Genomic DNA, 16,114 nt, shown 5'->3' on the forward strand with positions numbered 1-16,114 from the left:
GGACTAGCATTGTTAGAACGTAAATAGGACGTCGCGAAAGTATCTAACAGTATGTCATAGCCACGCATTTTATAGCTTTGATCACGATCTCATCTGATGATAAATGGTCATATGGTCGAAAGATAGTACTCGCTAGCTTAGTCAATTATTTAATCTACTGTTGAAGATACCTACCTACCACTAGCTGCAAACAAAAGTTAATTTATCAATAAGTAAATAAAATTATTTTAAAAGCAAAGAGTTTCTTTGCAGCGTGAGTTGCCATACCCAAGAATAAAGTACGGATTAAAAGGCCAAAGGCTACAGCTTTCAGAGATGTTGCTTTGAGAATCGCGATTAACTCTCCTCTTTAAAATCTCTTAAAGCAATTTATAATTAAATCTTTTTATAAAGCAATGGTTAACACGAGCGTAATACATTAAATTTAAGTAGTGTAGGAGGGTTTTTTAGATCACGTGAACAGAAAATGTTTGTAGAAAGATCATACTTGTACAGTGATATGTATATCTCCGAGGACTATCGATACCTAAAGCTATGTAATAGTATATTTAAGATTGTCCATTTGTTCTAACTTGCACTCAGTTTGTGTATATGAACTTTTAATGATTTTATCCCTTGAAATAAAGAGATGATGGACACATAGGCAAGTATTTTGGCGACCTTCCTTAGGAATAATGGCAGAAAGATATTAATTTTTCCCTTTGACAACATGTCTCATTTATCAAGAGTAATCTTCTCGAGCAGATGTTTTAGATTTCATATAATATAGGGCTGGTGGCTTTGCGATAAGAAATAACTGTTACTTATGTTTCTTACAAAGGCAAAGTGGTCAATGATATTAATTAAACTGGATGTAATTGCTTACGAGCGTCGGTGGCTCAGGGGTTAAGCACTTGACTTGCAATCTGCAGGTCCTGGGTTCGAATCCCGCCATGTACCAATGTGTTTTTCGAGTTTCGATTTACATATGTACATTTATCCGACGTTCTTACGATGGAGGAAAACATCGTGATGCAACCTGCACATATCTGAGAAGAAATTCAAAGATATGTGTGAAGTCAACCAACCCGCACTGGGCCAGCGTGGTTGACTATGGCCTAATCACCCCTAAAAAAAAAAAAAAAAATTAGGGTAGGCTCCGAGCCCCTCGGTGGGGACATACAGTGAGCTGATGATGATGATGATGAATTGCTTTTCCCTGCATATTTTTGTCTCTGTTTTATCAAAGAAAATTTAAGTGATAACAATATGTAATAAACAAATATTACTTCAATGGAATTCTGGGGTTGCAATAAATCGGTGAGACGGTGTTTTAATTGTATATTACTTGTTAATTAATTCTGTATTGTAAAAAACATCGATAGCGGTGTACTATAACCGTTGGTGATCTCTAGTGTGCCAATATGTTGCAGTGCCCAAACCGCAGACCGGACATGAAATGGGCGGGAGGCCATTTCATTTCATTGTCTGATGACTACAAGTCTGTCGTAAAAGAACATTTAAATTGTTATTTTAATCTCTACTGGTAACTATACTTTTATACTTAGTACACTTTTAGTTATTTACTTTGTACTTAACTATCTTTACAGAAAATTATTTAAAAAAAATATCTTGAATTGTCCGTTTTACGGAATGATTTTAAAAATCTCAAAGACGGTACCTGTTATAAAATAATGCAATTGTTCGTCGATGTTCAGTTCAGATTCAGTTAACAGAATGTACAATCGAGCAGAAAAACAAATAGTTGAATGTTTAATAGAAAGCGGATATTGCTAGGCGGACTGTGGAGAACACAAGTGGAAACGTTGCTTGGGTAATTAATTTGCCACAGCCGAGGTACAGTCGCGCTCACTGCGGTCGCCACCAAACGAGTTCAAACGTTCACTAACAGTTTTAACTTTAGTCGCTTTTTTTTCGTTAATTTTTCTTCTCTGACCCGATACGAAATATGAAATAAGGTTTCGTTTGAAATGTGAACAGTGAATTTAAAAATAAAATTTTAAAACGTTTAATTGGAATAGAAACTAAGCGCGATTTTTTTTATCTTTATTTTATCGTGAAACAGCCAGCTTGTAAAAAACTAATTTACTGCTGAAAATAATGTACAAATGTCACATTTTATATAACAATCCTTGAACGTCTACTTACCCTAAGCGATGTGGATTAACAATATTGTCCAAAAAATATATCAGTATCAGCTATTCAATTCAAGGGCGTCGTTGGAGGAGGGGGAGTGGTGATAGGGGTGGCAGCCTTTTCCTTTGAGAAGCAAAACAAATATAAAATAGATAATATTTACTTATTCAAGATAATATAACTATTTCGAAGTACTTTTAGTTTCGTTTAGATCCATATAGCGTTTTATCTATTCTGTTTCTTTCGTTCTTTAGTAAGTAAGTGTTTCCGTTGGAATAAAATAAAAGTTTTGTTTCTATCTGCATAGCTCCCGAGATTTAGACTAGATCGGCTGGCGACACCCTTCAAACAATTAATAAAATTGACGTGACTATATGTAACGTCGAAAAAAAAAAACAAATTTCACAAACATGTAGCTTATACGAAAAAAAATTCCACCAATAACCATTCACCAAAAAGCTATTAAAAAGCATTTACGTTGCAAACAGTTTTAAAATATTTTCGTTAGGAAATTTATGAACGGTCTGTGAAAATTATTCTAAAACGAAAACGCATTAGCGAACGAACATTTTTATAACATTCAGAATGTTCAAAATATATGAAATAAATTGTGAAATGACTTTGATATTTCATTTGACAATCAGTTGTTTTCAATGTTGCCATATACTGTCAGCTAAATTCTCTTTTAAATGTGAAATAATGTGATGAATAAATAATTCTAATCTTTACCATGATTTCGTGGATTAACTTTGCCTGTCTTTTACATCGTCCAGAAACATGTTTACTAAAGTTATTGTTGTGTTTGTTTTATACGTAATGATTAGGCAAAATGGAATTTGAAAACTGAAAACAATTTTACATTGAATGATTTCTAATATTTAGTAGTACAAATAGATTGTACGCTGTAAACACGTAGGTCGCTCGTTACCAGTCGCAGAGAACACAGACTTCCGCCAAAGTTCCGCATACGCCCACACCCACTCCCACGTATGCTTGTATTAGATCATATTAATTAAAAGTTCCTACACTCCGACTTACAGCTACGAAATTGTATGTAACTTATTTATTCCTCACCATAATAGTTATTCTCCACTTAGAGATAAGTATCGCTTGATGTGTGTTCATTTTACGACAGTAAATTAATCTTACTAATCTCGTAAATGTGTAATTTTAGATCGATGGATGGATTTTTGTTAGAAGGTGTCTCCGGAACGGCTTACCGGATCTTGATGAAATTTGAACTCTGGAAGAAAAGATAGGCAAATTTGAACTCTGGAAGAAAAGATAGGCTACTCATTTAGCTTTTTTTTTAATTCCGCGCGGACAGTCGCGAGCTATTACTGTATAAACGTTAAAAATTCATCATGCGACTATCTATACCTTTTAGTTTAAAGTAGAAAATTGATAGTTTCAATAGAATTTCTCATTTGTAGAGTTGCTGATGGCAAATACCGCATCCTAGATTGCATACCTCTTCCGGGATGTAAGTTACTCATACTATTGTGTTGTCAGCGCCTCTAGTGATGTCGGCAGTTGTAGTTTGATAAAGTTACACTCAACTTATTGGAAAACTGTGCATTTGTCGGAACTATACGGCACAGATTATTGTCACGCAATACAGTATGTATATTATAAAACAATTTTTTTACTAAATAATACGAACTTTTCTCTTCTCTTTTTCCATAATTCAACTAAACTACCACTTAAAGATTCCATCCAATATTAATCTAAATATGTAGCCGCAGTAACGATGGCTCCTTTTGTAACTACAAGAACAATAGCTTGTGCCTTCTAAATGACTTTTATAAGAATAATACATTTAATAATAACCAGATGAATTGTGAGGATCGTTTTTATTATATTATTACACAGATTGGGTCGAGATTAAATTGGCCAAATCCCGATAAAAGGCGCGTCTGCTTTAATTTAGCGACAGACGGCCGTGATTAATGAATACATACCAAAATTCAATTATACTCGCAATATTTATTACTTAGTATTGATACTTTTTAAAGTGAATGACAATACAAAGACGTTATTATATTAAAATTGAGAAAGAAATTTCGGTATTTACAAATGATTTTGAGTGTTTCAGACAGAAAGAAATGCGAATGAAAGAAAACTAAGAGTATATTTTTCCTGAGAATGTAAATAGCTATAAGCTTTGAGCTTTACTAGTTAAATTCAATGAAATTACATAGAACTAATTTTAGTAAAGCACTCGTGTCATTTTGAGAGCGATTCAATCAGCATGTGTTTGACAACGTCATCAAGGCAAGTTCGAGGCTACAAGAAGACACAAAGCGCTTTGATGAAGACAAAGACGTTTATTGTCTGAACCGAGATGGATTTACGATTCCAAGACTATCTATAATGCGTTAGTTAACTCGCCAGTAATTACAGTTTAAATTCTAATTATAAATATTGTGAAGGTTGTTAATTGACTTAATGCGAATTAAGCCACAAACCACACTTTTGATATCACATTAATGACAATCAGGCTCCTGAATATAAATGTCAATGGATAATAATTAAATGAAATCAGTAAAATTTAAGACTGATGCCATAACTAATATTTTATTAATGTATCATTCTGTGCATAATCCGGGTAGAAGAACCATGCAAGGCCTTCCTACCGCCCGTCACCTGGCCACTGCGGTGTCTGCGTAGAACTGACACGTCGATTTCATCTTTCAAAGGGTTTTCTGAAACAATTACGACAAATGTTTTTTCTTAGTAACAAACAAAATAGATAAGATGTATTTAAGTATATTTGTTAATAAATTGAAAGAAGCTATTAAGAAACAAGTCAAAAAAATGATCATATTGAAGGTAAAGTAATGTTTACCCAATGCCTTGGTTTCATTAAAAGTCTGACGTCGAATGGGCTTGTTAAGTTCCTGTTTGAATTTATTGGCCGCTCGGTTCCAGATCTGTTGGAAGTGTTTGATCACATTTGAGTTGGTCAACTGCTTGAGAACACTTTGGACGTCTTCCATGTTCGCAGTTAACAGGATATACGAGTAACTTCCATGGATAAGTATTAAGGCAACTGATGGTAAAATAAGTAAATGGATGTAAAACAAGACGAATAGTGTTTATTTTTGTTTTGATAAAAATTTAAAAAAATGCAAAAACCTACCAGCACACCATAAGATTTTGCCCATCACCGTATTCGCAACATGCGGAAGTAACGGTTGGAGTAGGAAATAAAACTGTTAAACATCGTAATGTGATATTGAAAAATTGATTAACGTAAAATTAATTGTAATTTAAGTGTTAATTTTAACTCATAATTGATTATAAATTTATTATTATTAGGAGTGTTAACGATATCGAATGACTGAATGGTACTTTGGTTGTTTATTTTTTTGACATCTCTGCATAAAACCGTTTCTTATAGATTGCTTAAGTATAGAATATTATATATACATACAACAAAAAATTATATATACATAATATAAAAATTCTTAAGAAGTCTTCTTCTTAATTTTGAAGAGCACTTAATTTTTTTACTTGTATTACTTTTTGTCTTTTACCTTAGCTTAAGTATAGCAACAAACCTGACAGCTGTCACATTGTGTTTTGTGAATTTTTGCCGATATTGTGCAAATCATTTTCTTAACACAAATTATTTATTATTCGATTCACAATGGAGGATAATCTCCAGCATGAGGATTTGCTTATAAAATTACGGGGCAAGCTGAACGAGGAGAAGATTAAGCTATGGGAACCGCCGTATTTGGGCACCGATGATGTCTTCACACAATGTTTTCAGGTTCATTGTTTACCTTTTTTATTATTGTGGAATAGCTCAATTTTAATTTAAAAACAGAGATTTAGACAATCTCTTCCTAATAGTAATATGCTTAATAATTTAGAATCAAGGAGAAATATTTGTCTACATAATAATCAAATGCACAATTTATATTTGAATAATTTTGATAACTGTCCTGGGGCTAGGGTTGCCAGATCGTCAAACCTACTAGCCGGACAGACCAGCCAGTTTGGCCGGACATTTGGGTAGAAAGGTCGGACACCCTATATTATTAGGGATTTTGTCTCAGTATTAATAGGTACACTCTCGTTTGGGAAATGTAAAAAACCTAACAAAAGCTGGAAAACCGTTTATTTTGGCCAGACTCGCAATCAAAAAGCCTACCTATGTCCGGCTTCATCCGGACGCCTGGCAACGCTACCTGGGGATATGACAATTTAACATATATTCTAAACACTGATTTCTCACATTGTGTTATAGAATAATAATAGCTTTTATTTATTACAGTTCGCTTATATTATTAAGCTAATAATTTAACAAACACACTTTTTTTCTTAGGAACTCGCAAAGAAGTATGCATCGGATCTATCTGTTGATGAACATTTAGTTCTCAGTGCCTTGCATGAGCTGCAACTCAGATCTATGGAGAGGGTAAAGGCCAATGAGGAGTTCAAAGACACAGGGCTGGCAACATTCAGAATTAAAGTGACAATACCAAAGGAAAAGCCCAAGATACTGAAAATACAGAGGACTTTAGATGTACCGGGTTCCAATCTGTTAAATGCTGTTGCTGCAGAGATTGGTGTTGCAGAATCTAGGTAATATTATTTATACAGTTATTTTAAAAATTAGATAAAAAAGTATGGTGTAACATGTTGCCAATACTGATCATATTTAAGAAAAAAATATCCAAATCAAAATTGAAAAAAAGAATTGTGTTTGTTTTTACAGTATTTGTTAAAATTTTACTTTGTTGTCATTGTCCATTTGAGTAAAAAAAATAATGATTACATATTTAAGATCTTATATAATATGTATCCTTATATAAAAAAAATATATTATATAATTATATAGCAAGCAACCAAATTCAAACAAAGGTAGTTTTTTCAAATAATTTGACAAACATCATTGTAATGTCATATTTTTACAATCTTAATTTAATTACAGGTTAAAACTTATATCTAATGGTAAATTAGTGAAGTCAAGCATGACACTAAATGAGCAAAATGTCAAGAATGGCACCCAACTGATGGCACTTGTGTTGGATGGTATGTAGTATACAATTTATTACTTTTTCTGTTACCATAATTACTGCATAATATTAATATTGTAATTAAAAAATTATTTTCAGCCAGTCCCGATGAGGTGAAGAAAGAAGACAACTTGTACATAGAGATGAAGACAACCAGAGATGATGCCACTATGCTCTCCGAGTATGTCAGCCAGCTTGCAGACTATGATGAGTACATGAAGGTAAGAAAAAAATATGTGTGTGTGCAAATATTATATTTTAAATTAAATTTTTGTTATTAAAGCTTATTTATCTTAGAATTTTTATAGAAGAGTTAAAAAATCTTAAAAAATGTACAACAAAGCAATCTGTGAATATTATATCTCAGCTGGAAGACCAGTCGGGTAAGGCGGTGGAGCTGCCCCCGGCGGAGAAGAAGTCCCTGCTGGTGGGGCTGGCGCTGCATGAGCGAGGTCGGGCCGCTATCAAGCAGAAGGACTATTCTCTCGCTTTGGTCTTGCTTCTAGAAGCTGATAGGCAGTTCAAGTAAGCTTGGGTTGGCTAATTTAATTCTTAGTCACACGTAAACTAGAAAAAATATCTTCACTTGTACACGCTTGCTGTAATTTGCAAAGAAACTGCTTCGAGGCACACAATTACTCAACAGGTAATGGGAATAATATAATTTTTTTAATACTATTGTAAGGTAATCTGTATGTGTGACTGATCTGTAGCGAGTGCCGGTCGTCGCTGCTGCAGACTGTGGACAACTGGGGCGTGCTGCAGCTGGACATAGCGTGGTGCTACGCGGGGCTGCGCAGCGTGGCCGCCGCGGCTGATGCGGCGCGACGACTGGCAGCCGCCGAGCGCGCGCTTCAGGACACCTACGGTCCAGACCAGCGCCGTCTGCTCGAGCTCAAGGGCAATGCTGGTCAGTGTTACATCTCAATGTTACACATTTGCAATCTTACGTTTGAAATAACTTATGTTGTGACGTCAGCGAACGAGCGCGTGCTGCTGATGCGGCTGTACCTGCTGCAGGGCATCGTCGCCTTCCACCAGAACAGGCGCGCTGACGCCAAGGCCCTGCTCGAGAAGGCGGAGGCCGAGCTTAACAATTTGAGGGTATGTTAACATATTATTTGGTGTGTTTTTTGTACAATTATGTCATTCAATAAATGGTTTATATTTATTGTCGCCAGGTGGACGAATCTGCGGTGAGCCGGCTGATGGAGTTGGGGTGGTCGCGTGCGCAGGCCCGCGTGGGGCTGCGCGGCGCCGCCGGGGACCCCGACCGCGCGCACCTGCAGCTGGCCGCGCGCGCAGACCAGCGCGAGCAGCACCGCCGCGACAGGTATACTACACTTATGGTCCTTCGAGTCGGACTACACTAATTTCTTAAGAATTAATAACAGATACAGTTTGTTGCTGCACCTTTTTTCTGTTCAGACGCCTCCGTATGCAGCGCACCTGCTCGGACGGGACTGCGCTGGACGGGGGTCTGGTGCGGCAGCTGGTGGCGCAGGGCTTCGCGCGCCCGCTCGCCGCCATGGCGCTGAGACACACCAACAACGACCTGCAGGCCGCGCTGCGAGACCTCACTTCGTTACGGGAACATCCACAGCTGGTATGTGGTGACCACTACCACTTGTGTCATCGTTGCGAACCTATTCATCTATCTGCGTTGAAAACTTTACGTGATGTGGATGCATTGTACCAATGTTTGTTTCCAGCTGTGCGAGATGCTGGATCAAGTGGTGGACTCCGACTCGGACTCGCCTTCTGTACCCGACAAAAAACTAATTGCAGAGGTATTTAGAACAATGCCCGGTGCCTGTGTCAGTTGTTGAGTTGTCTTTGGAGTAGTAAGTATACGAGTGGTGCATGTACAGCTGGAAGCGATGGGCTACTCTGAGGAGGTGGTCCGGCGTGCGCTGCGAGCCGGACACAACGAGCTGCACGCCGCCCTCGACCTGCTGCTGGCCGGACACGCCGGACACGCAGCGACATCCGGTGAGTAATCTCTCACACAGCTACACTCCTACTGAGTCTACATTAACCGAGCATTTCAAATGTTATCTTTGTTATTTTACAGAGAGTATGGTATCTGGGGAGGAGGAGGGAGGCAACCCCTCCACCAGTACCGCGGAGACCTCGCGCACAAAGATGAAGCAGGAGTGGGAGAGGTATATGAGAAGAGCTGGAACTTGAAACTCATTCATTAGGTTTTGTCATTCATTCATTCACTGATGTGCAGGAAGAAGGAATGCGATCGCGCGCTGGAGCGGCTGTCGTCGGCCATCCGCGGTGACGAGGACGACTACCTCGACACCTCGCTCATGGAGGAGGAGCAGTACCTCGCAGAGTACAAGTCCCTCCTCTAAGTCTCCACTGCACCTGAATCTCTCAAGATGTTAAACAGAACTTGCGGAGAACTACACAGTTATGTGTAACACATTCGTCTTTTACTTGTTGTTTCTGTCCCATACCTCTCCTCAATCCTTCTCTTTCTTTTTCCATTTTAGATTCGAGATTATCTTATCTGTGGACATTCTTTGGTAATTGTTACAGATATTTTGATTCCATTAATCTTAAATATTACCTAAATTAGAATTTAGTCAAAGTTTATTTTCTAGGATTCACAAAGCAGACCCATCTAGTCTAGAATATACTGCTATTTTAAGTAACCATCGTGTTACAATTTAAAGAGTTATGAAATTAATTATTCAAATATTTATAAATGTCATTTAACCAATTTATGTAATTATAATAAGTGGTAACACACAAAGTATGTATTGAGTAAGTTTTATCACATTTAATGGGAAATAAAATGTAATAAATAAAATATATTTGTGTGGAATTAAATGTCTTAGCATAATATTAATTTGTATTTTTATTTCAATGCAATTAAACAATATATTTTAGTAATTAAATATTTCGAGTGAATGAATAACAAAATAAAAAATAACGTATTTAAATGGAATAGAGAGAACATTTAATGTATGATTAATAATTTGAAATTTTTGGCAGTGGAAGAAAACTAATGACATTTACTGGTCAAAGATTATAGTTTTTTTATTTTAATTTCGTGATATGGCAACGAGTCCTTTAAACCAGCGATTTTTTTACTGATTGACCATAAATTCTAGAAACATGACATCGTTCTTAATGTACTCGAACTTGTCCAAGCTGGTGTGCGGTATGAAGATGTATTGCTTCTTCATCTGCACCACGTTCATATCGAGGTTTTCAGTGGACCGCGTCTTTTCTTCATTCGCCTCGTCGTAGTCGTGGCGACTGGACGCGGATTTACGGCGGAGCTGCAGGGATTTCACTATATCCATCGCCTACATAATAAATTAATCTAATTAGTAACTGACCAAATGTCTAACCATTAAATGATTCGCGATTGCGACCGTTGACTGGCTAAATAAATTGAATACGTGTATTCATGTAACTTACTTGAGCCCTGTTAGCGGGCTGGTCTCTGAGGACTATGCTGATGTTGAGGTCGCAGGGCCACTCCAGCAGCGGGTCGTAGGGACCTGCCACCAGCCGCACTGTGCAGTTGATGTGGCGACCCTTCCACTTGCCGATGCCGTTCAGCGCTACTTCTGCCTGCAAACATACGTATTTGTATGATACTAGAGGTAACAAGATATTTATGTTCGACATTACCTGCAGAGATGTCTTGACTTAATCGTAGGACTGCGGAAATTTAAATCCTAAAATGTATCAAGCAAAGATATGGTTTCCAAGAAAAACATTTTAAAGATGACATTTTATTTTTTGGTAAATTACATACTTTGAGAGTATATCCATATTTGCTGGTCCTAAAATGCGGGCTGGTCAGTATTGTGTCCTTTTCCTTGGCTTCTTTCATTCGCGAAGTAAAGTTGTCTATCCTCCATATAAAGTGACCTGCGATACAATAACATTTTACGAAAAATAATCACCAAATCAAAGTTTTAAGTTTAAAGTTAAAATGGAGTTTATCTGACTCGAAGGACCGTGATTAACAAGGTTTGGCCCTTTCTTTGCAGAAAATATTTTTACAACAGAGATCTAAATTGCACATTTATTTTGATAGGAGCAGGTTTGTGTACCATCATCACTGCCCAGTTCTGGATTACTGAAGTTAATCTTGGCCTGGAAGTCCACGATCTCGCTGCGTATCTTGTGGTAAGACTTGGTTAGCGCGCGCAGGTCCCGGGAGATGATGTCCATCTTGCTGGCGTGTTCCGCAGCTTCCGCTCTCGCGTCTGCAGTCGCCACCTCTAGTACTGCCACTCTGTCTAAAGCCTGCAATGTTTCGTTGTATAGTTCTTATGTGTCTTGACTAACTGCAGTAAGTAAAGGCTAAGGTTGTAATTGCTACTTGTTTACCTAAAGCCGGTAGCCATATCTGCAGTTTTTGGATGCCTTTGAGTGTCATTTGCTTACTCTTATATAATATTGGAAAAAAGCGGAAGCGAGCAAAAATTATAAACATGTCAGATTTAAAAAAAAAAGGTTTTTTCTACTGCACTGACTTAAAAAAAGTTCTAATCGTAGTGAAAAAGATAACTTGAGGCAATTTGTTACCGGTCTTTCATTAGCGGTGGTCTCCAGCTGCGCCCTGAGTGTGGCGAGATGTGCCAGCTGCTGCGAGGCTCGGCGCGCCTCCGCCAGCTCGTCCTCCAGCGCGGCGCGGCTCTCCGCGTTACGTTCTCTATCCTCTTCTATTGTACGCTTTATGTATTCCATTACTTCTTCTACAAATAAAAAAATTACACAGTAAAACAATATCATTATAACTGATCAAAGTAAATTCAGGTCTCCGATAAAATCAGAGTTTTAACGTAAGTAATGTTTAAAAAAAACTTGCATGTAATAATGATGATGTTCCAAAACTAACATAGATGCTGGATAAAAAATATTAATTAATTATGAGAGCAAATAGAAATTGTAACAGTGACATAAGGTATTTGACACTTGCGTAGTACCCCGTATGGTTTAGTGATACTTGGCTTTCACCTAGGAAGCTCGGATTCGAATCTTCCGTTGCGCGAAATTTTTCAAACATTTAAATTAAATCAGTTTAAAATATTAGGTTAATTAACAAGTTTTACGACCGTGAAAACTAACTGTAACATCAATTAGTGCTATAGGGTAAAAATGTACGTCACCCAGTCTTCCAATGGCACGTATCCTGTTGTCGTGCTGCGTCATAGCCTGCTCCAGCAGCTCGCGCTCGTTCTGCTCGTGCACGATGCTGCTCACCGCGCTCTCCAAACGCATGGCCGTGCTCAGCTGCTGGTTCTGCAGCTCCTGTACGTAGATTAACATATTTAAAACTTTAAATAAATAGAATCAGGGAAAGAAAACGACTCCAATGACCTCACTAGTCAAAATCGGTTCAGCCATTTAGGCTACATGCGGTTGCAATGTGACTTACTTCTGCCTGAATCAGTCTGATGAAAGACGGCTGCGTACCTGCAAAGCTAGTTGAACGTTTGACAAATCATGTCTGAACTGAGCGGCCCAGTCGGCAGCGCGCGCGGCCTCGGCGTCCACTGCAGCCCGTAGCGTGCTCAGCGCCGACACCACGTGCTGGCCGCGCTCCTCCACCAGCACCAGTTTTGTGCGCAGGGTCTCCAACTCCGTGGAGAAAACATCGCGCTGGCTCGACTCCGCACTCAACACCAACCTTATGCGCGAAGAACCTTTCCATTAGTCTCTTTTAATCAAAAAAACTCACTCGCCTCTTTCACAAAAGCCAAATCCAAATCCAAGCATAAGCGTGAGAATAAGAATTTGGTAAGATTGTTTTCTGTTTCAAAATACTCGTCTACTCCGCTATAGAACTACTTACTTAATACCAGCCACTTCTTTCTCGAGGTATGTGACGCACTCGTCTAGCGGACTGTGTCGGGGCGTCCACGTGTGATTGGTGACTGGCACAGCGGGCGGCGAGGGCTCCGACACCCGTACGTGTGTCGGGGATGAAGAGTTGCGAGCCTACAAATCATTTGTTTAATTAAACAGAAATCAATCTTATTACTTACTTTTACATTGGACTACAAATAAATTAATTCTTTCGTTAATCCATCGAATATAGAATCATAGAAATGTATATTTATTTTAAGAATTTAATATTAATTCATAAATTAGTTCAAAATAAGTAACATAATGTCTGTAAATCTGTATTTATAAAAGTTTTGGTGTGTCAATATGTCGCCAATCTTTTTAAATATAGAAAGAACTTGTATAATTACGGGTCTACATTTCTCAGAATTATCGGATATCGTATTTCCAAGACGTTTTACAATTTTTGTATTTTTTTGAATACCACCATTAATATACCTCGCGGTGTTAAAAACAAACAAAAACACCGCATGGCGACTGACAGACATATTTCATTGCTTTATGACTTTTTTTATTATATTTTTGAAATTGCAATACCTGATAAATAGAAAGAAAATAATGCAGGCTTATTTTAGTACACCATAAATCATTTATACAACACTCAATGGATTTATTTAAAGAAAAGAGCATACTGCTCCGTATGCAGAAACACTTAGCCCGCATTCGCACGGGTGCTTTTTTATCGTGCAGTGTTGAATTTTGAGCGCTGGATGAAGGAAGCTGGAAGCGATGAACACTTTAATATCACTCTTGTTTCCTCTGTGTTAAAAAAGCGCCCGTGAAATGCGGACTTAAACATGAATACGTCTTTTCAGCTGTGATGATACTTCTAATACACTAGCTACTTAACTTCACCTCAGTAGTGAAAGTTCTACAGCTACACAAACAAATAACATACCTTTTCCATCTGCGGGCACTCGTTGACATGGACCTGCTTGTGCTTGCGCTGTATCCAAGCGCCGCAGCGCAACGGACATTGCTCCAAGATGCTGCCGCACTGTTTCAGGTGGTTCTGCACAGAAAATAATGTTATAATCACTCAGAGGGACATTTATAATTAACGGAATATATCAACAAATGGGGGATATTGTGTACTAGGTCGATAATGAAATAATTTGTTAACTTTACAGGTCTTACGTATTAAATTGATATATGACCTTGTCCTTAATATTAATAATAGCTGGCCACAGTGAACCAATTTACTTAAGTCTAACTTTTATTTTTGTGTGTAGCAATAAATGTTTTTTCTTTCTTACTTCTTTTTTTAACTACCTCTAGTCATTATTCTCTATCGGCTACAAAAATTCTAGTAACATGTGTATCTCTGATCAGTATGTAGGTGGCCATTATCGCTGTATCCGTATACTTCGTTATCTTGACAGCAGGAGTATTTTATGGAATTTTTTTATTGATCATTTTCGTTCCGCCGCTATTGATTTTTTTGTACTTCGCTCGAAGATTCGCATCTCGTCGATTTCAAACGCCCATTCCTTGCGGTAGCGATGTGGTTCTTTTGCTGTCGATGTCATATTTTTTGGACACGAGCTTATGTTTCCAATAACCAAATACAGAGATTTAATAAAGAAAACAAAAAGTATTAAGGAACATATTCTTTAATGAAACATGTTTTATCAGTTCGAAGAATACACGATTTGAAAATTAAAAAAAAAGCAGTGGCGTTTCATCCATGTTCATTTATTTGAAGTTTTGTTAGGTGTATAGTATTTATTAGAAAGAAAAAAAAAACGTTCAGTGTCTGTTTTTCCCGATAACAATTAGTTTTTTCTCCAACTAAAATAGGCAAATTGCAGAATGCCTAATTAACTATTCAGAATAATTTCTATAAGATGACAGACTTTAATAGATGACTTGAATAAATGATACTTCAAGATAGTAATTGAACTGACCTGTAGCTTTCCCATCTCAAACATATCATTGCAGAAGTAGCAGGAACTCTCCTTGCCGACGGTGGCGCCCTCGCGCCGGTCCACCTTCAACTGGTCCAAGCTCATTGTACTAATACCACTAGCAGTAGTGTTAGAAGTACTACTAGTTGTGTACATCACCCCACACCGTTGTTAGTCATTTGCCTAAGCGAGAACATTTATTTAGTTGTTAGTAAACTAAATAGTTATTTAACCAGTATTTTTAGTAAATTTTTAGTTGTGAACGAAAAATAATCAAATTATTTAATTTGTTATAATAATTGTTAGAAGATAATAAATGAACAGTGAAGATTGAGTTAAAAAAAATGGAATATATAATGCAAAATTATAATTTCTGTCTGTACCCAATGTTTACAACTCAACAATAAAAAAAATCTCTGTTAACTATAACCATTTCAAATACTTTTTTGTCTTGCGATTGCATGAATTAAAAACCATCCGGTATTTCCAAATGTATTCTATCTTATAACTAACGTACACAAAGAATTATATCTACATATAATGATCTTTTGAAAGACAACAAGTGCGTCATCAACTCACAACATATTTATGACAAAAAAACTTAAGCACCTAAAGCCAACGATTGACAGACGTTAAATGAGTTAATTAACGAATAACTCACAAAATTTAAATCAAATAAAACAACACTGTTAACTTATTTTGCACACAAAATCACAGCGGCATGCAGAGAGTCGCAATATCGAGTGACACATGGGCCTTTATCAGTTGCTATCTGATATGGGGCGTTTGGTTAGATACGACAGGGCGTGCCACTCTCTTGCTTTGTTGTTCTATTATAGGTCAAGGTACATTTGTTATATTTAGGCCCTAAACCTATTCATGTTTCTTCTCCAAAAATCCTGTCATAATTTTGGAATCGAATTTAATTAACTTTAAAGTCTAAACTTTAACTAACAGTTAGTGTAATAAAACATCTGTTAATTTAATTAGAATAATAATCTAATAAAACCCTACTTAAAGATCTCAACACAAAGAAGATCTAATTTTGTCGGGTGCATGACCTTGACTTGATTAGCAATTAGTTTCGGTGAATTACTTTGGATTACATACGAACACATTTATATGATGCGCTAATTGTCCGTCACAACAAAACAA

General features: G+C 37.2%; 3 protein-coding genes across 7 annotated transcripts; 1 reads left to right on the forward strand and 2 right to left on the reverse strand.

Moving 5' to 3' along the window:
• Nucleotides 1-4,702: 4,702 nt before the first annotated feature.
• LOC123722274 lies at nucleotides 4,703-5,354 on the reverse strand. The gene is made up of 3 exons (XM_045683603.1): nucleotides 5,279-5,354; nucleotides 4,985-5,188; nucleotides 4,703-4,841 (listed from the first exon to the last, which is right to left on the reverse strand). Exons 1-3 carry the CDS (start codon nucleotides 5,301-5,303, stop codon nucleotides 4,717-4,719), a joined length of 354 nt encoding a protein of 117 aa, XP_045539559.1. The 5' UTR covers nucleotides 5,304-5,354; the 3' UTR covers nucleotides 4,703-4,716.
• A 326-nt stretch (nucleotides 5,355-5,680) lies between these two features.
• LOC106715114 (NEDD8 ultimate buster 1) lies at nucleotides 5,681-9,678 on the forward strand. 2 transcript variants are annotated; one of them, XM_014508336.2, is made up of 13 exons: nucleotides 5,681-5,914; nucleotides 6,473-6,732; nucleotides 7,082-7,182; nucleotides 7,266-7,387; nucleotides 7,534-7,691; nucleotides 7,880-8,076; nucleotides 8,146-8,270; nucleotides 8,348-8,499; nucleotides 8,595-8,772; nucleotides 8,879-8,956; nucleotides 9,038-9,158; nucleotides 9,241-9,331; nucleotides 9,403-9,678. In XM_014508336.2, exons 1-13 carry the CDS (start codon nucleotides 5,789-5,791, stop codon nucleotides 9,527-9,529), a joined length of 1,836 nt encoding a protein of 611 aa, XP_014363822.2. In that variant the 5' UTR covers nucleotides 5,681-5,788; the 3' UTR covers nucleotides 9,530-9,678. The 2 variants fall into 2 exon arrangements, with proteins under 2 accessions (XP_014363822.2, XP_014363821.2); XM_014508335.2 differs by having other exon boundaries at nucleotides 7,880-8,270.
• A 492-nt stretch (nucleotides 9,679-10,170) lies between these two features.
• Nucleotides 10,171-16,092, reverse strand: LOC106715113 (TNF receptor-associated factor 1). 4 transcript variants are annotated; one of them, XM_014508334.2, is made up of 11 exons: nucleotides 16,070-16,092; nucleotides 14,960-15,142; nucleotides 13,951-14,064; nucleotides 13,000-13,145; nucleotides 12,621-12,834; nucleotides 12,314-12,455; nucleotides 11,730-11,899; nucleotides 11,252-11,447; nucleotides 10,951-11,066; nucleotides 10,608-10,763; nucleotides 10,171-10,492 (listed from the first exon to the last, which is right to left on the reverse strand). In XM_014508334.2, the coding sequence occupies exons 2-11, from the start codon at nucleotides 15,113-15,115 to the stop codon at nucleotides 10,271-10,273; spliced, it is 1,632 nt and encodes a 543-aa protein (XP_014363820.2). In that variant the 5' UTR covers nucleotides 15,116-15,142; nucleotides 16,070-16,092; the 3' UTR covers nucleotides 10,171-10,270. The 4 variants fall into 4 exon arrangements, with proteins under 4 accessions (XP_014363820.2, XP_014363817.2, XP_014363819.2 ...); XM_014508331.2 differs by lacking the exon at nucleotides 16,070-16,092 and adding an exon at nucleotides 15,569-15,710; XM_014508333.2 differs by lacking the exon at nucleotides 16,070-16,092 and adding an exon at nucleotides 15,621-15,708.
• Nucleotides 16,093-16,114: the final 22 nt, after the last annotated feature.

Source organism: Papilio machaon, chromosome 22 (assembly GCF_912999745.1).
Source record: "Papilio machaon chromosome 22, ilPapMach1.1, whole genome shotgun sequence".
In the NCBI taxonomy this organism is placed as follows: domain Eukaryota; kingdom Metazoa; phylum Arthropoda; class Insecta; order Lepidoptera; family Papilionidae; genus Papilio; species Papilio machaon.